Consider the following 23565-nt stretch of genomic DNA (forward strand, 5'->3'; position numbering starts at 1 on the left):
TGAGTGTGTATGGCTATTGAACAATTGGCTTGGTATTATGTCTTTGGTCGTCAAGCAATATGGTCTCGCAGGATTACGGAGCTCCGAACGCAGGCTCTTGGATATTATCACTGGCATCGTTCAGGAAACGTCCCTTTCGGGAACACTAAACACATCAGAAGATGACTGGTTCCGCTTTCAGCAAATGGCAACAATTACAGTGCGACTCTGGGCTCAGATATTCCAGGGTGTTCATGTTCTTGAGATTGACAAGTTCATTGGATCAGGCCTTCAACTTCTTTCGGATGCTATCTAATCCAAATTGATGCACACCTTTCCCATATGCTTTCCAGATGCGACATACTGCATGGCAGCAACAATATCCTCGCGGTTGTACTGGAACGCTTTGTCAACTGGCACAGGCAAATTGTGGTTGCCGACAAACAGTGCAATCTCTTCCAGTTGCTGCTTTGAGCCCCCTAGAATCCCGCGGAGGGTCGCGCCCTTACTGAGGGCCAGAATTGTCACATCCGGAACCTGATCCTGTGGTAAGGTTGTCAAGAACCCAACCAAAGAAATTATCCCTCCCTTTGCCACGGCCTCAATACTTTGTCGAATGGTGCCTATACCGCCATTCTCGATTATATGATCAGCTCCCTGGCCATCTGTGATGCGCTGCACTTCCTCCCCCCAATTGGGATGGGTCTTGTAGTTGATTGTGTAATCGGGACCATACTTGTCCTGGACGATCTTGAGCTTGTCATCACTAGATGAAGTTACAATCGTTTTTGCACCAGCAGCTTTTGCGATGATGAGAGCGGTCAGTGCAACTCCTCCGGTGCCTGCAAACATATTAGCGATTGTCTGGTACCTTGATCTACCGCCAGGGAACATACCTTGAACAAGCACTGTATGTCCCGGCTTCAAAGGCAGGCCACCGTAAAAGCAATTCCATGTCGTTACACCGGTGCTCAGGACGGCAGCCCAATCAGTAAATGTGTGAGAAGATTTGGGAACTTTCACCAGCTGGTTCGCAGGTAGGGCGATGTATTCTCTAAGTGCTCCATCTACCGGGCCTCCAAGAACCTGTCCATTGTCTTTAACCACTCCATATTGGGTTGGGCTGGTTGTAGCGATTACGGTATCCCCAACAGCAAAGTTCTTGACCTTGCTGCTGACTTGGACCACTTCGCCGGCAAGATCAGAGCAAGGGATGACATTCTCGGTGACCTCCAGTGGATACGTGTTGGTTTGGATAGCAATATCGCGATAGTTGATCGAGACACTTTTGATCTTCACGAGAACTTCATGATCACCGGCGGTCGGTATGGGCTCCTGGTATGCTTGTATATGGCCCACTCCGGTTCGCGAAGTCAGGCGAAAGACTGTCTGTGTGGTGGAAGACATGACGAGATTGGATACGGTAGCCGATGATTTCATTTTGATACGAAGACAAAAGATTCAGTGAAACTCTTGTGAAACATGATAGGGAGGGAGACTGTTGTTTATCAAAGAACAAGGGTGATATAACATGTGATATATATACACACTCATATATGCATCACCATGTGTATCTCCATGGCACGCGAATTCTCGACTTCTTGCTCGACATTGACAGGTCATAACCTCTTACCATGGCCATTTGTCATCTCCAGCGGTACCTAATCTGCTACCAGCAGTTTGACCATTGGAGTAGAATATGATCATACTCTTGGATTGCCAAACGTCAGATCTTGAGATGAGCAATTTGAGAACCCGAGAGATCTTGTCTTGTCCGCAATCAAGTCCGCGGATGAGCTTTCAATCGCGATTTGCTGAATTTCTACCCCGAGCATCCACTTTTTCACTTCAGAGCCTCCACCATTTCTACCCCGATGGCCCCCTTTTTGAACTTCTTACGGACGATACCTACGAAACGTGACACGACCTTTGCGTGACAGCTGTATTCTCGTGGCATCAAGAGTCCTTGCTGGGACCATTTCGAAGAGGCTTGTTCACCATATGCCGCTTTTGTGTTTCAGGGAGAGGTTTCATGCACCAACCTGATCACTCCGTGGTAGGGTCGCTCTTCGTGCCGGAGAGCAGCACCAAGAAAAGGAAAGACTGGTGATAACACCAAACACCAATATGACTTGTCTTCAGCATCAGAGCGACAAATCGTCCGGCACGAACATCGGACATTCCCTTTTTTATTTAAAAGATGGTCGCACCATGGATAGTCAGTCAAGTGAGGTCTGTCTTGTGTTGTTGAGAAGTCGTTTGACATCAGCGTTTTGGCTGTCGACCACTTTACAATGACATACAACGGCTTCGACATTCTACCTTCTCAGGCTTCTGGTTCCATCAAACCATGGAAGGTCGACATTCCCCAAAAGGAACTGGACAATCTAAGGACGCTGCTTGAATTGTCGGAAGTCGCTCCACCGACATATGAAAACTCATCATTGCCGGCGCGAGCGAGAGAACCTGGATTGGGTCTCCGACGAGAGTGGCTGGTCAAGGCGAAAGAATATTGGCAATGCGAATTCGACTGGCGAAGACATGAAAAACACATCAACTCATTTCCACACTTTAGTGTACCTATACAAGACGACGACGACGACATAGGTAGAAGTACAACCTTTGACATTCATTTCGTCGCTTTCTTCTCGAGGCGTAAAGATGCCATTCCAATTTTGCTCTTGCACGGTTGGCCGGGGAGTTTCTTGGAGTTTCTACCTCTCCTGAACATGTTACGGACCGAATACTACACCGCCGACACCTTGCCGTACCATCTCATCGTTCCGAGTCTGCCGGGGTACGCATTTTCCTCACCACCACCTTTGAATCAAAACTTTCGACCGGATGACGCGGCGAGGATTTTTGACAATCTCGCTTGCCGAGTACTAGGTTTCGAGTCTTACATGGTCCAAGGAGGAGATTTGGGTGGAAGGATAGGTCGAATCATGGCGGCCAAGCATCCAGCTTGTAAAGCGCTTCACCTCAATACACATCCCATGCCTGTTCCTGACCTCCTGAAGACTACTCGGTCGGTTCAGATGACCGAATCCGAAAGAGCCGGTTTGGAAAGAAATAATTTCTTCTTACACAACGGGACAGGTTATGCCATTGAACATGCCACTCGACCCAGTACGATAGGTTTCGTCATGTCCTCAAATCCGTTGGCACTGTTGTGTTGGATCGGTGAAAAGTTTCTGGATTGGACGGATGATGAACCGAGTCTCGAAACCATCCTGGAGTCGGTCACGTTGTATTGGGTCACCAGATGCGCGTCCACGAGTGTATGGGCTTACCGACAGTTTTACGGGCCAAACGCCGACAGCCACGGATCAAAAAAGTGGCACATTCCCGGACAGAAACCTCTGGGGTATTCGTGGTTTCCAAAAGAAATCAATCCCATCCCGAGAGCTTGGATCGAGACGACCGGTAATTTGGTGTTTTACAAACAGCACGACAAGGGAGGACACTTCGCGGCCATGGAGAGACCACGAGAATTATGGGACGATGTCGAGGAGTTTACTTCCGGTGTGAAGGATGTGTTTGATGGTTGATGGTTGATGGTTGAAATGAAAGGTCCGAATTGAAAGTGCACGTTGTAGATGACAAGGAGAAACACTTGACGAGCATTGGAAATTGGAATCTGATGGATGAGATTCGTGCAGTAAAATCAAGATACAGTATGTAGTATATCATATACCAAGGTACCTGAGGCAGAGTAAACGGTAAGTGGCAAAAGTAATTCTCAATCATCACCAAGACCGGACAAGACACTGGCAGCAGGAACGAAAAATGTCGTGCCCGTCGTGGCTGTGGAATAATCCAAGATCCGATCGTGCAGACCGGGAGGGTTCCCGATGAACATCCTCTCCAACATTTTTTCCACCACCCACAACTTGTTGGAATAGCCGATGAAGTAGGTCCCAAACTCGTTTGAACCGGGGGAACCAAACGGCATGTTGTCACGGAGGATGTCGTGTTCACCACCTTCCTGGTCCTCGATGGTGGCCAGGGACTTGTGGGACATTTGTTTGCCTTGATCGGCGTCGTCGAGTTCGACGTTGTCCAGTTTCGTCCGTCCGATGATGGACTCTTGGGTTTCGGTCGACAGGCCGCGCCACCGCTTGAGGTCGTGGACGTACTTTTGGACGACGACATAACTCCCCCCCACCGACCGGGAGTCGCCGCGGTCGTCGGCGTCGGCCGCGACGATGGTCGCGTCGACGGCGGCTTGACCCACGGGGTTGGCCGTGCCGTCGACGAAGCCCAACAGGTCTCGGGCGTCAAAGTAACGAAACCCGACGGTCTCGTCGACCACCGTCACCGAGTCCCCCAGCAACTCCATGACCTGACGCTCGAACTCGAAGCACAGGTCTCGCCGTTGGGACCGGATGTGGAACAAAACGTCCCCCGGCGTCGACACCGCGGTGTGCACTTTGCCCTTGATCTCCCTGAACGGGTGGAGTTCCGGGGGGCGAGGGACACCACCCTGTGTCAAAGTGTCCCACGCGTCGCTCCCGATGCCGACCGTGCACGCAAAAAGAGCCTGGAGGTCGCGGAACGCCACGTTCTTGACGAGGTCGTCGACGCTGGACAAGACGGACCTCACCGTCTTGATGGAGTCCGCGTCCGGTTTGATGGTCAAGACCAGAAAGGTCGCCGACGCCGTCAAGGGAGCGTCGACGCTCTGAGGTTCAATCGGTACTCGCCCTGCCATGGAGGAGGAGGAGGAGGAGGAGTTCTTTTGAGAGGTTGATGAGGAGAAAAAGCTACGAGTGGTGAGTCTTGAGGGTGAGAAGTAGGGAGGGCAAGGTAGATGATGTCGGCGATTTGATGGAAAAGTGGACAATGATCGTTGTGTGTGGTGGTGGTGGTGATGGTGATGGTACTGCTGGTACGTGGAGCTTCGTCGGACAGGGTGTTGTCGTTGGTGTCGTCCTCCTGCTATCGACAACACGGTCGTCGTCGTGATTTTATCAGAAAGAGGTTGAAGTCGAGGTCGAAATCTAAATCTACTAGTGACCGGAGAAAAGCGGCAGAATGAGGTCTGGGTACTGATGGTGCTGTAGAACGATCTGCCGGCCGTATTGGGATTCATGCCATCGAGTTCCACCCGCTGTGTCTGTGTCTGCGTCGGTCGGCGGGGCGGGAGAGGGGAGACTCTTGATTACAATAATCTCAGACGGGAGAGGCTGAGATTGTATTTACGAGTTGAAAAGGCTAAGTGCCTAGGTAGTTTGTACTCGTCAGAGATAGGAAGAGAGAGATGTAACTGCTTTGTCCTGGGGGTGGTGTGATTTGACCAATTTGACGGTGGGTTGTCAGGTTCAACGTATCTCTGACCAGATTGTTTCTTACTCGTACGAATCTCTCGCACGAGGATGATGCCTGATTGCTGATTCATTCAGAACCCTTGTCAAAACTAAAACACACCAATGATGTCGAGGCAATTAGAAACACTCGCAAACTTGCCAGATACGAATACGACGGAGCTCAGATATTGTACCTGAACCTTTCAGAATAACAAATAACTCGGTCTGAATGTCCAGAATACTGTCCAATTTGATACGAAAGTTACTTGGAAAGGCCAACCATAGGGCGGTGATATTCCCGTTTGTGCTACCTATCACAACACTGCTACGCTTGAGAGATCAAGCAGTTCATGAAGTGATCTTACCTGTCGTTAGGAGCAATTATGACACTCACGGTTCGAACTACCATTCATATTTCAAGTCGGAGTCTCGTGTTTACGGTCCTGTGTACGTGGATGCCACGGCACATAGATTGACGGGTCGTGATCGATCGAGGGCAATTCAAGTATGGTTATCGTTAAGATCCAACACCAACATCCCTAACTATTCTGACACCAACAATGCCAATACGGATCTACTCCGGCCATACACGTCGTCGTCACGGTTGTTTTCGAACAGTGATGTAACCATTTGTTGTAACAGTTCATTTTGGCCTTGTCATCACTGTACATCAAAGTATATCACCATCACGGTTTCATTGGTAAGATGTCACTCTTGTTGGAGAGGTTGGGTGAATGATGAAGGACGTAGGCAAATACCAACTACAATGTTCTTGACAATAATCACCGTTCAACAACTCACATGCGTCGCTCATCCGGCCAGTCTCCCAATCTTGTTGACCCGGCAAGGCAGAAATGGGAACGAGTATGTATGAATGTATGGTCATTGTTTGTCAATTTATGTAAATACCACAGCTTCTGTGTTGAATGAGGGACAATGGACCTGAACGGAGGTCAAGAGTCGTATAATATAGGTAAAATTTGATTCTGGTTTGTCGTCGTGCTCGTTTGCGAGTCAAGCATTCCATGGTGGTCCGAGTCGAGTACTCAAATGTACAATGGCGTCTGTAAAGTTGAGCACCATTGCCCTGTCCATTTCTGTTTGTTAGCAAAAATGAAATGCAGAAGGATCATGAATCAAGGTGACAATTTAGGATCCTGGTATCCATAATTGAATTGATTTATTCCAGATCGAAAATCCCAGGTCTGTGCCTGTTGAATCAATCTGTTGATTGATACCATCGGCATTGCATAGATCAAAACGAAACCAAAACAACAAATGACTCAAGTATTAGCACGCGGAAATGGTAGAGAAAACCGAAAATGAATTCGGTCGATGGTGCTAGATTCTCCGATAGATATATCATGGTATCACTTCCTCTTCTGTCGAATGTGACGCTACCTGTCTCCAATATGCTGTAGAGTAGTATCCGAAAAATCCTTGCTGACAGAGTATCCGAATATTGGGACGTGGGGGTTGATGCCGACGTCTGAAAATGGAAATGCTTACGACCGTAGTCCATAAGGGTAATTTTTTCTGGCTAATAAGCAGAGATTCGTTCTTGAGATGATATAGCCCTCGTCCTCGTACTGCCTCTTTGTTGTGCCCTGGCTTCATTTCCAAGTAGTACGAGTCACGAACTCACAAACTCACGAGTTGTAGACATTGGCGACAACACGGTACGAGTAGGGGTGCGCATCATTATCATCATGTCTTCTTCGTCGATAGCGTTCCCACCAATACTCACCGACCGGTTGATATTGCGCGTATTCGACCCGTCGATCCCCTCGGATTACGAAAAGACCATTGCCATATACAACGCTCCATACACCATGCGAGTACTCCAGACCAACCTTGGGATTGACTCACCTGAAGGGATCGATCGGCGTTGCGCGGCTGAACGACCTCGTTCCAAGGACGAAGCCATTCAGACACCGACACACCCCATTCACCTGGTCCATCTCCGATCCGATGACACCTTCATCGGTATAATTGCCTTGTGGCACAGGAACGCATTTCCCTGCCCAGATATTGCGTATGCCTTTGACGAAGGGCACATCAATCAAGGTTACGCCACAGAAGCTGCAAAGGCGGCATTCGCGTGGTGGTCCAACGACCTGCTGGTCGAGAAGATATGGCTCGGCACGTTCGACAACAACAAGCCCAGCATTCGAGTGGCGGAGAAGATTGGCTTGGTGGATGGTGGGAAGCTCAAGATCATTCTCCCAGGCGGTGCCGTCAAGGAAGGACTGATTTTTGTGCAAAAGCACATGGGAATGGTGTTGGATGGCACGACCATCGATGCGAGTAAGACACGCAAGGCGTGAGAGGTGCCTACCGATGAGGCCGGAGGTGAAGTCAAGAAGGGCGGGCAGGACATGACTGGTAAAGCGTCAACCAAATGTGTTTTGCGTCAGATTCACCTACGAGTATAGGTATCGCGGTCGTCGGCGAGATGTGGTAGAAAAAGTGATGACCACCCACAGGACTTCCAGCTCATCAGGGGTAGTAGACATGACCGTCGATGAGGGAGGTTCATAGCCCCTTGTCCAGCTGAGTGACTGGCACTGCCAACTCTTCTCGGTGTGAGTAATTCATGGATGACCATGATTGGAACAAGACCACCGGATATTGTTTGTTTTTTGCTCGACGATCTGCGGTGAGATCATCGTCATGTTTGTCTCTCGCTAAAGTGGGAATTTTCAGAAAGATCTTCAGAGACAAAGACATGCTTGCAGGAGGATGGTTGGGTTTGTGGTTCTCAGGGTCGACAATATTCTCATTTCCCATGCGCTTTAGGTCCTTCCAGGATATGCCTCCATGAACACCTCGATCGTGGAGTTCAGAGTTTTTGATAGATTGAAGTAGATGTAACAGTTGGTGTTTCGTATTTCCTTGGAATTGTTCAGTCTCTCTGTGAAGTGCCATTTCGCTTAAAATGAAGTTGACATCATGTTCTCGTCTACTATGAATAAGAACCAATGATTTCCTGGGGTGTTTTTTTTGGCGATGCGGAGGGTCTCGGCAATGAATCAATTTCGATGTTTGGAACTTGTCATGTACAGTAAAGGGTCACACGGAGTGAGCCAGAAAAGAAAAAGGTGCCGGATGGGAATTCAAGGGTCTAGATCAATGACACCAGTGAATTGAATTTCGGCCAAAATTGCTCAACCGGCAATTCATTCTCTTCCAGATCCAGACTGAAGATGAGTACTCCGTGTATATACATGTATGTAGGTATATTCCATCCTGATGGTGGAGTAAATCCTCGTAGGGCGACCGTTATTCCTGCCGCTGACTTGGTTGCCGATCACAGTCTCCATCCTTTCATTGATTCTCCATGTTTCTCTTGTTCCTGGTCCCTGAATACTTCTTCTGATTGTCCAGTAGGGAGTTTTGTAGGGATATGATATTCGTACTTGTCTCACGCGGCAGCCACACGAACTGCCACTCATCACTTTCTTTGCTCCACAAAGATCAACATCAACTTCCATCCACGTCCTAGCAACAAACACCGAACTTCAACTGGTTCGAGAATTACGAGACTACTATCCAAGGAACAATCCCTGTCCAAGTTTCTATTCTTTTCAATCGTCATCTTTGTTTCTTCTCCATTGGTCATAGCAAGCCACATCTAGCCCAGCACTCACCGTTGTATCCTCCTATCATCACCATCATACAATGTACTTCGTACTTCGTCACTATGGCGGTGTCTCACTCCAAGGTCAGACCAGGGACCAACTAACGACTATTCATGTGATGTCGCAGACCCCCCTCTCTCTATTCGGGACACATGGCTGAGGCTCTCCATTGATGATCTTCAAGCGCCGTTGAGAAAGATCGACGGACCGTTGACCGTTGTGGGATTCCCTGCCGGCACTACTTGTAAGTTGATAGTTTTGAGCTTTCAAGGTACGTCTGTTTCACCATCCATCCGACTCTCCCGCTCTCTACTCGTACACACACGACTTCTCCGTGATTGGTACGAAAGGACCATGAGGACTTCGCTTCTGTCCGGTGGGCTCCCTAACGGACAAAAGACTCCACGTCCGCGCGCCACCCCCGGTGTAATTGCCATCTTGTCAGGACAGCGCATTCTCTCCGACCAGGCCCAACCAAGTCCCATGGAACATTTTTACAAAATCCAGTCTTTCTTGTTTCCCGAAGCGATCGCCGCAGGTACAAGTACCCACACAAGGAACCCGGTGACGTCGATCCTTGGGGATTTGCAAGGGGTGGGCCAGATCGTGAGAGCGTTGTTACTCGTATTGGAGCCTCATCTGGCATAACCCCCGTTGTCTACCCTTGCCTCACCTCGAGAGTTCTCGCTGGTGATTCGAGCGCAAACCGAGAAGATTCACAAAGTGATCGTCATCAATTTCCAAGGCTTCAGTGAAAGTTGAAAGCACATTGCAGATCCATCATTATCACGGATCGTTGAGGGTTCAGATGACGACTACATTGCTCTGTTTGTCACTTGCAACTTCTGGTAGGGTGGTTGGGAGTACGGAATACCAGCAAGTAAAAAAAAAGTATAAAGTCGAGCAAGTTATGCTCCTTGATCAGAAAGCTCATCCTTCAGACACAAAAGTTCAAACACTCACCTACTCATACCAAAAGAACCAAACAAACACAATCTTTCCTCTCCGTACATATATACCCAACCACTCGTTGCACAAACCTCTCTTCTCCCCTCACTTCCGGATAAAACAACCCACACAAAAACAATGCATTTCTCAACCGTCTTCGTCGCTCTCGCCGGCGCCTCTGCCGCCGTCGCGACCGCGATCCCGGCCCTCACCGAACGTCAGAGCGCCTTGTGCTCCGGTAGCTACCAGGCACAATGCTGCGCCACTGATGTCTTGGGTCTTGCCGACCTCAACTGTGCCACTCGTGAGTCTCTCCTGCCTGCCCTGAGAAACGGAAGTACTCTCGTCGTCTCTTGATGTCCCATGACCCAAGAATGGTGTACCGTACGGTGACTGACTCTTCGTCTCTCCCAAAACAGCACCAACCACCCCGACTGACCCAGATGACTTTACCAACATCTGCTCTGGCATCGGTCAACAGGCCAGGTGCTGCTTGTTGCCAATCGTAAGTTCCTCACAACGACCGGCAATCCATCTCCGAGCCCGAGATGGACTGAACGTGTGCTGACACATGTGTGACAGCTCGAGCAAGGCATCATCTGCGAAGATCCCCTATAAATGAATGAACTTTACGAAAAGTGGGGAGAAGGCTTTGAAGACCCAGTACGATGGACTCTCCTTTGGGGGTCGGTTTGTGTCATGCAATCTGGTCTGGTCGGCTTCAGGTCAGGTCAAGGAAAGAACAAAAGGGGAAGGAAAGGATCATCTTGTATCTTAACCATGTCTCTCTCTCTCTCTCTTTTTGCATAAAGTGTATCTTGCATCAATTCCATCAGGATAGGCAGGGAGGTGGTGGCTTGGTATGGTGGTAAATCTCCCTTTGCGAAACTGATTAATTCCCTAACCCTGAAACCGTTCTTCGACATTTACACTTATTGTGTCCTCGTGTTTACGGACCATAGTTCTGGCAGGTCGAGAGTTGTATTCTTGTGATGTGTCTACATGTCCCATAGTAGCATCACTGTTCCTCTCTTTGTCTTCTTCATCATTACATATTGCATACTGTAATATCATCTCACATGACTGTCCGCCCAGGTTATCTCGCATTCCTTTATCATTGTCCCAAGTTACTACAAGGACGAAGTCGCGCACATCTCCTCTTTTACCTCGTATGAGGTTTGTGTCGATTCCCGATACTCCGACCTGGCTGGCAACCCCTAGGCTATGGGGTTACAGGGCTAAATGCCCGAATCGACCTGCAGCGGAGCCAGGTCGGGATGGTTCTTCATGCAAGGGTCCGAAGGGTCGTGGATTTTGGGTCTCCAGTCGTCCCACCGTCTACACATGTCGAAAAAGGGTTCGTCCCAACCCAGGGGGAAATTGATCTTGTCCGGGTTCTCGACGATCTGGGCGGCCAGACCGGAAGAGGCGTGGAAGGCGATGTGACAATGCATGATCCAGACACCCGGATTGTCCGCCTTGAACGCGACGATGAGGTACCCCTTGTCGGGTAGGAAAGCCACGTCCCGCCTGGGAGGGTTGTCCAGGGTCAAGTTGGCCTTGCTCACGTCGCACTCGGTGTGACCATCCGGCACGCATTGATCCAAGATGGCGAAGTCGTGACCGTGGAGGTGAATCGGGTGTTCTCCAGGTACAAAAACTCCGGGGACCTTTGGCACCGGGTGAGGGAGTAAAGGGGCGGACTTTTTCCTCGCCCCGGAAATGACGGTCAGTTGAATCCATTGATCTTCGGGCACTTCGCCGGTCTCGACGACGGCGAGCCACGGCTTCTCGCTGAAGTCCTCGTGCAGGTTTAGTAGCGTAGGACCGCTGAAGTTCAACCACATGGGATGACCGGACACCAATTCGAACCTCCCGACTTGTTTGTCACAAGGGTAGTAAGGTGACTGTTTCAATTGATGGTAGGTGAGGTAAAAAGGGTCCATTTCTGTTTTACTCTTAAATTAAACCTCATTCATTACTTTGATGGTGTGTAGATTCCAGGAAAACTCACCATGTCTTGAAGTACCAACTTGCCATGGCACGACCGGTGAGATGTTACGGTAATACGTCTCGTCCGCACAAGTCAAGGTAAACTTGTTTCTCGGCGTGGTGGGTAATCTGTCGTCGTCGAAAGTGTATCGGACAATACCGGTATGCTCGTCGGGTATTGGGGCAGAGGGACTGAATGAGGTACAGTTTGGCGCCGGACTGGTACGGATCCAATAGCTTTGGTCGGCGGTAAATCGATCAGGGATAGCCTCGACTATGATGTTATATCGTTGTCCTGAAACACGACAGAGGTCAGATGGTACGGAGCGAAGCGCATTGAGTTGGACAGTTAGTCAAGACTTACCAATTCCAACCACAACATGATCGGTATAATATGGTTCAATGGCGACAAAGTCGGTCGAAATTACCCAGAATTTATGGTTGTCGATTGAAAAGACAAATGTGGTGTCAGCAGCACCGTTGATTAATCTCATCAAATACCTCACTCCCTGTCGTCAATGTTAGAAGCGATATGAAAACCTCCGAGAGGAGGAACTCCAAAAAAAAACAAGACAATGTTCACCTTTTGAAACATCACTTGATTGAATTTTGGCTTGCCAACTGTTTGGGAATCCTCTTGGGAGTCGAGCTTGAGAGGTGGCCAATGACCTGACAAAAATTCTGCTTTGAGCTTACGGACTCGGAACCATGTATGGGACAAACAAACTTACCAATACCGTTTTGCAAGATGTTATCAACGAATACCTGGCTACCATTGTCCTTGATAGATACGTCCCACTTTTGATATGGACTGCATGACAGTATTAATTAAATTAATCCGAGAGATGGAGCTGGTATAAAATCACACCTTTGATGTAACCAGTCACTCATGATGATGGGATACAACTGATGATCAAAGTCCCTTGACGCCGGACCGTAGATGGTCAATGGACCCATCGCTCCAGCGGCGTACTGGAGGCGAAAAAAATTCCAACGTCAGGTACAATATTACTTTTGCCCCCAAAATAGCCAACAAGTCGAGGCTCACCTGAAGAGAATAATGGCTGTGATACCATGTGGTGCCATATTGTGTGGCATTGAAGACATAGGTAAATTCCTGGCCAGGGGCAATCGGGCACTGAGTGACGGCGTTGACGCCGTCCATGTGGCCAGTGTTTAATTGTCTGACGCCGTGCCAATGTACAGAGGTGCCATTGCCGGGCGCTCCGTATGGCTGCTCACCGGTCAACTTGTTCTTGACGGTGATTATGAGCTTGTCACCCCAGCAGGCCTGGAGTCGAGGTCCGGGGAAGCTGCCGTTGAACAGCTGCGCGGGAAGTGAACCGAAGCCGTCCGGGTCGCTGAGGGTCTCCTCCAGCTCCAGATAGTAATGTCTTTCGATCCCCTTGGGACCATTGTTCTCGTAGTCGGTGTGGATGTCGAAACGTTGACCGGTCTTTGTGTTTTTGATCCAGCACTGCCTGTCGTTCCGAGTGTTGCATGCCACCCAGCCTTGTGACTCTGGGTAGTCAGGATAGTCACAACGGAAGGGGGCACCTTCAAGATCGTCCGGAGGGTGGAAGATGGGATGTTTCGCTGCTTCCGGTCTTACTGGGGGCTGTATTGGAACCTGAAGTCCGGGGTCATTAGTGCCGGTGGAATCGAAAAACCAGCCTGGGGAGTTGGTAAGAAGACCAAACAGAGAGGTGACGCCGGTCCAAAAACTCCCTATGGGAGCCATCTTCGAGGTATTGAGTACTTCAAGATGGTTGTACTTGATAGACCGAGGTAGCTGGACGCACAAGAAGTTCATATATGTCGCTCAGATCATCCCCAGGTCCGACGTGACGGAATGTCTCTCTTTTCTTCTTTGAGGCTGACCATGCATACCGTCATGTGTTACACCACGGTCCAAGGACTTCCATCTCTCGTTTAGTAACAAAATTCTGCATTCCCCAAGACGCGGTTCAGCTCAGCCTCCGTAATGTTTCCAATGGATCACACCAATCACAAGGCGAGTGCATGGCGGGCCTCGTTGAGGAAGGCACAGTCAGCTCGACCATGACTGGTCTCGTTGTCCCTACCTTTGCGATGAAAACGAGGATTTCAGCTCAATATTCGAAACGGGGCTTGATGGAAGGACTTGTCAAGCACACATCTCAATGGCCAGCCAATAAGGCGCCCTCTTTTGGTCGCGAGTGGATGATTCCAATGCAATTTGGGGGAAATGTGATTGGAAAACGACCTGCATGCATGTTGTACAGGTTCACGGTCTGGAAAAAAAACATCATTGCTGCAAGCATCTAAGCGAGCTGAAAATCAATGGCTTTTGATGGTGTGGCATTCTGACGGGAAAGGACAAGGATGCCAGTGCGGAATCGGATCGCCCGTGCAAATGATGCTCTGGGCAAAATATATGTTCCCTCTCGTATGCTGGTGAGTTAGTAGGTAGGGATCGTATGGCTGACATCTGGTTCGTCTTCGGTATGGGAGGAATTGTAGAAGGTATGGGGGATCATCTTCAGCACTAGCCATCAAAAGTACTTTGCGAATGATTACTCAGATGTTGTTGTTGACAGAAAGTAATCACAGCAGGGTTGAGGAGGCTCTTGGATCTCTACGAACACGGATCATGAGGTAAATCAAAATCTAACCGTATTGAGAATCGACCTCGGCTCTGAGGCAGAAAGGTCGAGTATTGTACGGAGTCTTCACGGAGTAGTTCATTTGTCTACAAAGTACAAAGGTCATGTTAATGTACAGTATGGTCATGGTCTCACTCTCTCAATGTCTGCTTAGATAAGACGTCGAGGTACCTTTTGTTCCCTTTGACCTGAACGACCATGTCCGCCCCATCACCTCCGTCGAGTCTCAAGACTCCTCCCCCGTCGACACCAAACACGATCCTCCTCTTCCCCACACCCTCGATCCTTCTCATCGTCCTCAACAACCCGCGCGGCCTCAACTGCCTCTCGACGTCTCTCCACTGGTCCCTGGACGCGCTGCTGTCGTGGTTCGACAATGAACCGACCCTGGGCTGCTGCGTCGTCACCGGCATGGGCCGCGCATTCTGCGCCGGCGCCGACCTGAAGGAGTGGAACGAGTCCAACGCCCGCGCCGCCAAGGGCCAACCGGGCCAACGGGTCATGCCTGCCAGCGGGTTCGGCGCCATCAGCAGACGTACGGGTAAGAAACCCGTCATCGGTGCCGTCAACGGTCTCGCCTTCGGCGGAGGCATGGAGATGGTGGCGAACATGGACATGGTGGTCGCCGCCAAGGGAGCGCAGTTCTCGCTGCCCGAGGTCAAGCGAGGCGTCGTGGCTTTTGCGGGGGCCCTACCACGTCTCGTCAGGACCGTCGGAAAGCCGAGGGCAATGGAGATGGCCTTGACGGGCAGGACAGTGAGCGCTGCCGAGGCCAGAGAATGGGGGTTCGTCAATGCCGTCACCGGAGATGCACCTGTGGAGGCCGAGATTCTGGACAGACCAGTCGTGAAGAAAGCACTTCAATACGCAAAGGAGATTTGTGGCAACAGTCCAGACAGTGTCATTGTTAGTCGGGCAGGTGTCATTGCAGGTTGGGAAGATGGCAGTGCAGAACATGGTACACAAACCACAAACGAAGTCTATCAGAGACGGTTGAACGAAGGAGAAAATATCCGGGAAGGTGTCAAGGCATTTGTTGAAAAGCGCTCTCCGAGATGGGTACCCAGCAAGCTGTAGGTCAAAATATCAAGCCCAAAAATAAAACTGTGAGTAGAGTAATGGAATGTGTTGTTGGATATCTTTTTAATATTTTCATACTTTCCGTGTCAGCGCAAGCCTGGACTTGACCATGCCTGTTGACTCCTCAAGTAAACACTTCCCGCCCCCGACGATTTAGTTCAGCCATCGTCGGAATTTGCTTCCATCCAGCAAGATACAGAAAGACAGATAAGTAGACCCCCCCGTCTGGAAAACAAGCTTCAATTTCAAACACAAGATATGTGCCAGGTCTCCAGGTCGATGATGATCGTTGCATAAATGTGAGAAAGCCATCATCCCAGAGTCGAGTGGCACCTGATTAGGCCCCAACGTCGCCGTGCACGCCATTGGCAAACCCCTCTGACGAGCAACATGCCGGTGTTTAGAGTGCATCTCCATGCATGTCAGAACAGACATTGGCGCGTGATTGGTATCATCGTTTCAAGAGTAAAGACTGCATTTATGCTCGCTGGTGTTGAGGCATCTGAGGCATACCTGCATATTGACCACTCTGATTTTGTTGTTGAAGTTGCTGGTAGTACATGGCTTGCTGCTGTTGTTCTTGAGTCATGTAGGGGCCATGGCCAGGAGGACGTGGCATGCCCGTGGCTGCGACTGCAGGTGGCATTGCGGGGACATCATCAGGCGAAGCGACATCATCAGCGCCATCAACCCCATTCTCATTGCCTGAGGGTTCGGGGGCGTTCAAGCATGCCTGAGCCAATGTTAGCGTAGGAAAGGATGCTAAGATTCAACAAGATAATGTACCTGAATCAAGTTCTTGCCTTCGGCCTTTGTGACAAGTGGTTGAAGCTTGGGGGTGGTGAAGGTGTAGACAAGACCGGTTTCAGAGACGACCAACAAAAGAACTTGTGTGCCGGTGAGGACTGAGAGTTCGTAGGCCTTGACAATGGTTAACATGTATGGCGTGTGGTGTGAGTATTCTGCCTGCGCTTACCTTCTTCATGATACCCGCCTTTCGTTTTGAGAAGGTAATGTGACGACGCGATTTATCTTGAATGAACTTGATCTCGATCTTTCTTCTCTCTCTTCCTCCCTTCTCGTCATCATCGTCGTCGTCGTCCCCAGCCATGGACGTCCTCGGACGTTTTGTGCCTCGAGATTCAACGCCGTTACCGGTGAGCTCATCGCCAGGTGAGGGTTGGTCGAGACCAGCGGAATGATCGGTGATGTCGGCCATGTCGCTTTTCGAGGGAACAGGTCAAGTATTAGGTCAAGGTGTGCCTAAACAAGTAAAGTGTCAATGGACGAAAGAGGAAATGAAGTGGATGTGGTAGGGTACCTTTTTCTTGAGGCTGCAGGGTGGCTTGTCAAGGGTTGTCAGCAAGGTCTAGGGTAACCTGGTCTGTAAGAGACAAGTTAGTCAGAAGTTGGCAATTGAGAGAATAGTTTGTAGAATAGCATTGTTGTTCTTCTTAGAACGCGACAGGAACTTGTTGAGGCAGTGAAGGCAAGGTGAGCGGACATGTCACGGACGCGTCGACGGAGAAGTGCAGCGGGCAGGGGCGGTTGCAGCAGGCCCGGACGAGTCGGCAGCGAGGAAATCTGGGGAGGATCACTGACAGGTGTGAAGACAACGCAACCAAGCTTTGTGGATGGAAGAGGGATGTGCAACAATTGCACTGCAAGAGGATAGAAGTGGGTTTGGGATACAGAAGAGGTAAGGTAGAACAAATCTGATCTGTATGGGCTGGTATGGTGGATATGGGATAGGAAATAACGAGTGTTCCTTGTCGCGGTGCACAGGAAGTGAAAAGGGTTTGGCTTGGGAGGTTGGATGAGGGGGAGCGAACGAGCGACGCGCAATGTGTGCAGTGCAGTGAGTGTTTCGGCAGATTCCAGGCCCAGCGGCAGCGGAGGGGGGTAAGAGTCGCAGTGCAGTTGGTGAGAGAGAGCGCCAGGTGAAGAGGCGGGTGAGTGGGTTGCAGTGAAGGGAAGAGAGACCCCGAAGCACGGAGCGTGACAGGGACAGTGACACCCAGAGGAGGCTGGAATAGTGGGTGGCTTGGCCGAACTGGTCCGCTCCAGAGGCCCCGTCCAGTCCCAGTCATGCCCTTTCAGGCCCTGCCCGTATTTTCTGCCACTCTTCCATGTGCGTTACTCGAGTCCTTCGACCGCGATTTCTGCCGTGTCTGGAAACTTCCGTTCTGGCGCACCAATTTCTGGTCTTTTGCAAAAAAAGGTACTCAGGGGGGCCAGCAAACAGAACAGCCAGTCTCCAATGGCTACTCCAGACTCAGGACGGAGTACCAAAGAATCGACCATGGTTGTGGGCATTTTCTGTTCCAATTGTTTGTGGGTTCTTGGTTTGTAGTCCGAACGGACACGGTACTCCGTATGGGCTCAATGAGGGAAAGTGAAAAGTTGATCCCGTCACGTTTGATGGAAAAAGGTAAAGAGGGCATTGGAGGAGCACCACCAAAAATGGTGTACACACAGAACAACAAGCAACAACAAGAACGACAAACAATAAACACAAGACAACGTACCGATCTTTGTAAACAAGGGCTGAACAATTTTGTCGTTCCAGCAAGGATTACTCTTTGTCAGTTGTCGAAGTTTTGCAGGGCGTGGCACGAGATTTGCGGCGTGTGCAGTGGTGGGATGGTCGCTGTGAAGGGGAATTGAGGATGGACGAGAGAGGAAAGGGAGTCGGAAAGGGCATAGCGGCGACCTGCCTGCCTTTTGTAGATTGAGGCCTCTGGGCAGCCACTGGCGGCATCAGACGTGTACGCGGTGTGATTGGGTGCTAGGTCCAGGCGGATCATTCTTTCCCCGACTGCCCGTGAGCTTCCAGCCCTTTGCGAAGGGGGGGGAGAGTGAGTACAGTACAGTACTACTCCGTAGGTAATAAGTCAAGCAAGAAAAGCCAGCAACAAGGCGCAGCCAGTGGTTCCCCTTGGTGGTTCTAACTAGTGACTAGTGGACCTTTCTAGTGCTGCGGTGCGTAAGTGGTTCCAATGATTGCCATGGTTCAATCAACGCTGCTAGTCCTGTGCCAGTGCCACTTGCTAGTTGCTACTCTAGCTTACCCAACCTGCAAGTTTAACAAGTTGGACTCCGAAGACGAAGTCTTTTCTGCTCCAATTAATTGGAAACCTATAACTCCGTACTCCGTAGGCTACTGTACTGTACAGTAAGTTGTTGAAGAGGGAAGAATTGATGGTCTGACACCCTCGTGACTTCTTCTCTTCAATCCACCTTGACGAGGACGGGACTTTTACACGTACAGGATTCTTTTGTCATCTTTGGCTCCAATTGATGATGCGTTGCCTGGAATCATTCCTCCATCCCGATAATAGTAACAGTAATATACTTTACACACCCCCTTCTATACTCTACAGTATGTTCTATACACCTGTACTCTCAATACTACAGTATGTTCCCAAGAACCTCGGTCCTCTGTATGTACAGTAGTAAACCAACATCCCTCCACACCTCGGCCTACATCCACCCTTGACGACCCAAAACTTGCCCCTTGCCGTGTTTAGCTTGCAACCCTCAAGGGTGACTAGCCCGGACTTAGCCTACCGTAGCTTACTATCCGCAAAACTCGTAGCCCGTGGTCAGCAAACATGCAATCCACCTTCAACCTTGCTGAATCATCGGGCGACCCAACCATTAATTGATTCGCAGGTGCTCGGAACCTTCCCCAGCTTCCATTTTGACACCCGGAATGGCCGCCCCTGGACCGCCTGGATGTACATACAGTACAGGGCTCTATGTACTCCGTACGGATACTCCGTGTCGCACATGAACATGTGCATAAACACGTTTCTTTGGGGGGCTACGTAAGCTTGCGCACCAGATATCAGCGACTCCCTGAATCTCATGTCGTACTCATCTGTTTTCCACTTGTACATTACCATCCTCCGTACTCCGTAACTGGTCCAATCATCTTTTCGCCGGATGCCACCGGCCTTTACTTTGCTGCATGCCCCGTCACCTTTCGCTGATAGTGATACGGGATGTACGGAGTATCACAAAGTCATTCGATCCTGAGATAAGACCGACTTGCATATTTATTACTTTTGTGTCTGTGTATTTGCATGCAATTCGTTCATACCTCAGTTCATTTCGACACAGCGCTCGCCTACGTCTGACTAAGCCTTCCGACAACCGCGTCCACGGTACAGAGTACACGGCGCAGTAACATTCTCTGTAATCATGCGTGTACGTCTGTGTCAGGCGGGGATCTCTTTACCATCCCAGTCCCAACACTTCCCTCGTCCATCTTGCCCCAAACCATTGACGACGTCGATCAACCTCTCCGCGCTGAATTCCGGACTGAACAGTTTCTCCTTGGGAGTGCTTTCCCAAAACTCCTCGCTCAGACCGGTCTTGACGGTGCCAGGGTGGAGACCCACGCACATGGCGTTTTCGGAACTCTGCATCTTCAGGTAGATGTCGGTCGACTTGACAAACTGATTCAGGCCAGCTTTCGAAGACCGGTAAGTGTACCACCCTCCCAGACGATTGTCCCCGATCGACCCGACCCTGGCGCTCATGAGCGCCAACACGGCCGAGCGTGGAAGAAGACTGCTGCCGCCGTCCTGGTACTGTTCGAGAGTCACCGATTTTCGCGGCAAGAACCGAGAAAAATGTTTGACGAGCATCATGGGAGCAAGCAGATTCAACTTCAACATCTGCAGTGCCGACTCGTATTCCACCTTGTCCGGGGCCTTTTCCGGGACCAACATGCCAGGAATCATGAACCCCAGACGTAGGTGTGCCGTCTTGTTTCGTGTTCGGTCGTTGTATTTCCCCTTGCAATACTCGGCCAGTTCCGATATCGAGGACTCGGAGAGGACGTCACATTCACACACGTCCAGACGCGAAGCCTGTTCATCCGACACGTCCTCCAACCCCGACAAGAGCTCCTCCTTGGTGCCTGACACGTTCGACCTCGCCGTCGCCACGATTGGTACGCCCGCGGGCAACGTCCAAAGGAGATGCCTCGTCAAGGCAAACCCGATGCCTCGCGAGGAGGGCGTGACCAACGCCCAAGCCATCGTAATTCGAGAGTTTCTTATCCGTACTGTGGAGAGACGGATTTCATCGAGCACGGCTTCTTTCAAGTCTAGAGCTAACAAGTAAAATGCTCTTGAACCCCTTTTTTCATTTCATGTCCTTTGTAGCTGTATTGCTGACGCAGTCGTATACTTGTTGTACTTGTATTGATTCAGTTAATGTATAACCAACGTCGATTCGGTTCTCGTGTGTTGTATGTGGGGTGCTAGTTGTGTTTGTCTCTGTCTGTCCCGTGTTACTCGTGGAACGAAACATTTGAATTTTGTCGATATTTGGTACTCGATAAAGACAAGCCATTTGGGAGTGATGACCACAAAATATAGTAAGAGTAAAATAAAGTTGACTTTTCTCAAGACGTTGACACATGCAAACACTGTACCTAGGTCTAGGCATGTAAAGTAATGTCAGGGGGAGAACTGGAGGTCATGATGTCGAAGACATGACGGACCACGATCATCATCATAATCATCATCATCATCATGGTTTGCCGATCATCGCATCTAAACACGAGAATATGGATACTGCTACCGAGTAAATCGATCGACCCTCCTTTCCCCGTTATAATTGTACTCGTACAAGTACTTCTTACTGATGATCGATATAGGGCTGAACACGATGCTCAAGACTAGCTCCAAGGTCATTTACATTTCATTGAACCCAACAAAGTGCAAGTCGTAGTCCGTAATCCGTACCCATACGGAATGTGACCGTATTTGGAATCTCTCAAACAATATTCATGCGCTTCTACATTGATCTAGAAACCCGTGGAATACAAGAAACGAATCAAGGTGAAACCACGCGATAGGAGTGACATGACTGTGACTGCATATATAAACACATACCCTGTGTAGTTATATCCGTACAAGCTCATATCCCCTCCTCCTGCGCCATCCTGCTATCTATCATGAGATAAAAGGGTCTTGTACAAATCCAATTCACAACAAATCTCAAAAACGGAAGCTGTATAAAACTCCGAGAACAATCGCGAACTCTCGACAATGAGAAGAAACGCTCAAAGCTGTCGTAAAGTACGTGGAGCTCATTGAAGCCATGGTTGGCTACACATCACCTCACCTATCCGTCCTTCAACCTGTACCAAGTCGCCATGTGGGCGCTCTCCAAACAAATCGCAACGTCCAGCGCAGCTCGAAGGCGATCTTCGTCTGCTGTAACCCTTGAGGCGAGGTACAATTTCGGGCCATGAAGTGCATACACCACAGAACAATTTGACCCAGGTCTCGTTATCGAACTTGTCAGACTTAGATAGGCCCAAATCCCCTTTTCTCATCAATCAGTCTGTACCGCTTCTTCTCCTTGCGGTCCTTGATCAAGCACAGTGCCGCAAGTAGAAGCATCATGTCGACCGCAACGAAACCGAAGAAAGTGGTGAAGACGATATCGAGGAATCGATTGGCGAAGACGCCAAAGGGGCTGACGCAAGGGCCGAGCTTCGCAGCGGTAGCAGCACTGGTGCAAACATCGTCCTTGATAAAGAGCGCGGGGTTTGTATAGCCACAGCACTTGAACTTTTGCTGCAGCATGGACTGAACGTTGGCGCTCTGGTTCATCCAGACAGGAGTCAGGTTCTTGTGGATTTCGAGTGTCGAGAACCAAATGGCCAAGCCGATGGAGAGGGTCATGAGTGCGGCAACGATGACGCCAGCAACGTGGATTTTGAGCCAAACTCGGTTGCGACGCAGAAAGAAGGCGGGGATGGAGAGGAGGAAGGTGATGAACATGATGACCGAGTTGGCTTCGCTGGCTGCGAGGATGTTAGCACTATAGAACAAAGTTTCCAGTGTCCGGGCGCATGCTTACCAGTCAAAGGACAATGGTCCAGAAGCAAGTTCGTCGCGACGTCGCCCACATTCATGTTGTTCTTGACGGCCTGCCGAGTGTACAGTGGGATGACCAAGTGCAACGCGGCACATGCCAGGAAGGCAAGGTCGAAGCCGATGAAGACAAGGAGGATCTTGTTCGCCATTGTGATAGCTCTCGACTTCGAATTTCGCGGTGGTCAAATAAAAGGGAGGCTGGGCCGGTTTACGATACAATCGTCGTGGTGTTTTCTTTTAAAATGAGAGTGAGGGCGAGTCCTGCTCGAGATGGGGAATGGGGGACGCTGTCGTTCTGCGGCGACCGGGCGCGCAGAAGGTCAGCGTACGGGGGCGAGGTGAGGGAGCGAAAAGGAGCGGGTGGTGAGAACGGTGGTGGTGACGGAGGTGATGATGAAAAGGAAGCCAACAGAGAAGAACAGAACAAGCGAACAGGGAGTAGATGAGTGAAAGGCTCAGGGAGAGGCCACAGCGCGTGTCAGAAGGGCACGGTTGCTGCTGGTCGAGTAGTTGGCATTGTGACAAAGGGGGCGCTTCAGTTTCTCGGGTCTCGTTTCAGGATTGCTCCACAAGAGGATACGTCGACAATGGCCCAGATCCCTCACCTGACGGGCTTTGTATCAAGAATCATGCTCAAGTAAACATCATCGAGCTTCATCATCTTCGCGTAGGGTTGAAGCAGAGAGGAAGAAAGATGTATGATAGTTGAAGGACAATCAGTCAATGGTAGAAGGATGAACTACAGTACATGTTGCCTGCGCAAATGACTTTGGAACAGAAGGCTTCATAACACGTTACCATCGGTGTTGGGTGACGCCGACACACTACGTACATAGAATAATGGGAACGAGGAACCACCTGCAACTCGGTACGAGTACGAGGACGAGAACAGCACACCAAACACACCGAGTGACCACTTGTACAACTCATGTCTCCCACGGCAAGTCTAATCGTGCACTTCCCCAGGAGCTGATATCGATAGCGAATGCCCCTGATTGCGTACATTGTATTCCTTACATCGAGACTGTCGTTATTCCTTGCCATTCTCCTTGCCCCCTGCAGCCAG

At 50.1% G+C, this 23565-nt stretch overlaps 9 protein-coding genes across 9 annotated transcripts; 2 read left to right on the top strand and 7 right to left on the bottom strand.

The window, feature by feature from the left end:
• Positions 1–291: 291 nt before the first annotated feature.
• PV06_09616 (uncharacterized protein) lies at positions 292–1386 on the bottom strand (the record flags this gene model as incomplete). The annotated part of the gene is made up of 2 exons (XM_016411074.1): positions 292–821; positions 876–1386. The coding sequence occupies 2 exons, from the start codon at positions 1384–1386 to the stop codon at positions 292–294; spliced, it is 1041 nt and encodes a 346-aa protein (XP_016258881.1).
• Positions 1387–3627: 2241 nt separating this feature from the next.
• PV06_09617 (uncharacterized protein) lies at positions 3628–5216 on the bottom strand. Its single transcript, XM_016411075.1, has one exon. The coding sequence runs from the start codon at positions 5072–5074 to the stop codon at positions 3722–3724; it is 1353 nt and encodes a 450-aa protein (XP_016258882.1). The 5' UTR covers positions 5075–5216; the 3' UTR covers positions 3628–3721.
• Positions 5217–9881: 4665 nt separating this feature from the next.
• On the top strand, positions 9882–10495 carry PV06_09618 (uncharacterized protein; the record flags this gene model as incomplete). The annotated part of the gene is made up of 3 exons (XM_016411076.1): positions 9882–10181; positions 10297–10382; positions 10460–10495. The coding sequence occupies exons 1-3, from the start codon at positions 10016–10018 to the stop codon at positions 10493–10495; spliced, it is 288 nt and encodes a 95-aa protein (XP_016258883.1). The 5' UTR covers positions 9882–10015.
• A 237-nt stretch (positions 10496–10732) lies between these two features.
• On the bottom strand, positions 10733–13838 carry PV06_09619 (uncharacterized protein). Its single transcript, XM_016411077.1, has 7 exons — positions 12918–13838; positions 12738–12841; positions 12601–12680; positions 12453–12538; positions 12234–12378; positions 11892–12164; positions 10733–11825 (listed from the first exon to the last, which is right to left on the bottom strand). Exons 1-7 carry the CDS (start codon positions 13680–13682, stop codon positions 11116–11118), a joined length of 2163 nt encoding a protein of 720 aa, XP_016258884.1. The 5' UTR covers positions 13683–13838; the 3' UTR covers positions 10733–11115.
• Positions 13839–14611: 773 nt separating this feature from the next.
• On the top strand, positions 14612–15649 carry PV06_09620 (uncharacterized protein). The gene has a single exon (XM_016411078.1). The coding sequence runs from the start codon at positions 14713–14715 to the stop codon at positions 15589–15591; it is 879 nt and encodes a 292-aa protein (XP_016258885.1). The 5' UTR covers positions 14612–14712; the 3' UTR covers positions 15592–15649.
• A 423-nt stretch (positions 15650–16072) lies between these two features.
• On the bottom strand, positions 16073–16813 carry PV06_09621 (uncharacterized protein; the record flags this gene model as incomplete). The annotated part of the gene is made up of 3 exons (XM_016411079.1): positions 16073–16327; positions 16381–16515; positions 16571–16813. The coding sequence occupies 3 exons, from the start codon at positions 16811–16813 to the stop codon at positions 16073–16075; spliced, it is 633 nt and encodes a 210-aa protein (XP_016258886.1).
• Positions 16814–17048: 235 nt separating this feature from the next.
• On the bottom strand, positions 17049–17684 carry PV06_09622 (uncharacterized protein; the record flags this gene model as incomplete). Its single annotated transcript, XM_016411080.1, has 1 exon — positions 17049–17684. The coding sequence occupies one exon, from the start codon at positions 17682–17684 to the stop codon at positions 17049–17051; it is 636 nt and encodes a 211-aa protein (XP_016258887.1).
• A 1977-nt stretch (positions 17685–19661) lies between these two features.
• Positions 19662–21073, bottom strand: PV06_09623 (uncharacterized protein). Its single transcript, XM_016411081.1, has one exon. It carries the CDS (start codon positions 20643–20645, stop codon positions 19818–19820), a length of 828 nt encoding a protein of 275 aa, XP_016258888.1. The 5' UTR covers positions 20646–21073; the 3' UTR covers positions 19662–19817.
• Positions 21074–21293: 220 nt separating this feature from the next.
• PV06_09624 (uncharacterized protein) lies at positions 21294–23034 on the bottom strand. Its single transcript, XM_016411082.1, has 2 exons — positions 22483–23034; positions 21294–22426 (listed from the first exon to the last, which is right to left on the bottom strand). The coding sequence occupies exons 1-2, from the start codon at positions 22646–22648 to the stop codon at positions 21924–21926; spliced, it is 669 nt and encodes a 222-aa protein (XP_016258889.1). The 5' UTR covers positions 22649–23034; the 3' UTR covers positions 21294–21923.
• Between the last annotated feature and the right edge of the window lie 531 nt (positions 23035–23565).

Source organism: Exophiala oligosperma (assembly GCF_000835515.1).
Source record: "Exophiala oligosperma strain CBS 72588 unplaced genomic scaffold supercont1.10, whole genome shotgun sequence".
NCBI classification, from domain to species: Eukaryota; Fungi; Ascomycota; class Eurotiomycetes; order Chaetothyriales; family Herpotrichiellaceae; genus Exophiala; species Exophiala oligosperma.

Bases quoted from the DNA above. Each gene is read 5' to 3' on its own strand.
- PV06_09620 (XM_016411078.1), top strand. From the start codon at position 14,713: ATGTCCGCCCCATCACCTCCGTCGAGTCTCAAGACTCCTCCCCCGTCG.
- PV06_09619 (XM_016411077.1), bottom strand. From the start codon at position 13,682: ATGAACTTCTTGTGCGTCCAGCTACCTCGGTCTATCAAGTACAACCAT. The intron at 12,165-12,233 runs GTAAGTCTTGAC...GTCGTGTTTCAG, and splicing joins TCATGTTGTGGTTGGAATTG to GACAACGATATAACATCATA. The intron at 11,826-11,891 runs GTGAGTTTTCCT...AGAGTAAAACAG, and splicing joins AGTTGGTACTTCAAGACATG to AAATGGACCCTTTTTACCTC.
- PV06_09617 (XM_016411075.1), bottom strand. From the start codon at position 5,074: ATGAATCCCAATACGGCCGGCAGATCGTTCTACAGCACCATCAGTACC.
- PV06_09623 (XM_016411081.1), bottom strand. From the start codon at position 20,645: ATGGCTTGGGCGTTGGTCACGCCCTCCTCGCGAGGCATCGGGTTTGCC.
- PV06_09624 (XM_016411082.1), bottom strand. From the start codon at position 22,648: ATGGCGAACAAGATCCTCCTTGTCTTCATCGGCTTCGACCTTGCCTTC. The intron at 22,427-22,482 runs GTAAGCATGCGC...ACATCCTCGCAG, and splicing joins GGACCATTGTCCTTTGACTG to CCAGCGAAGCCAACTCGGTC.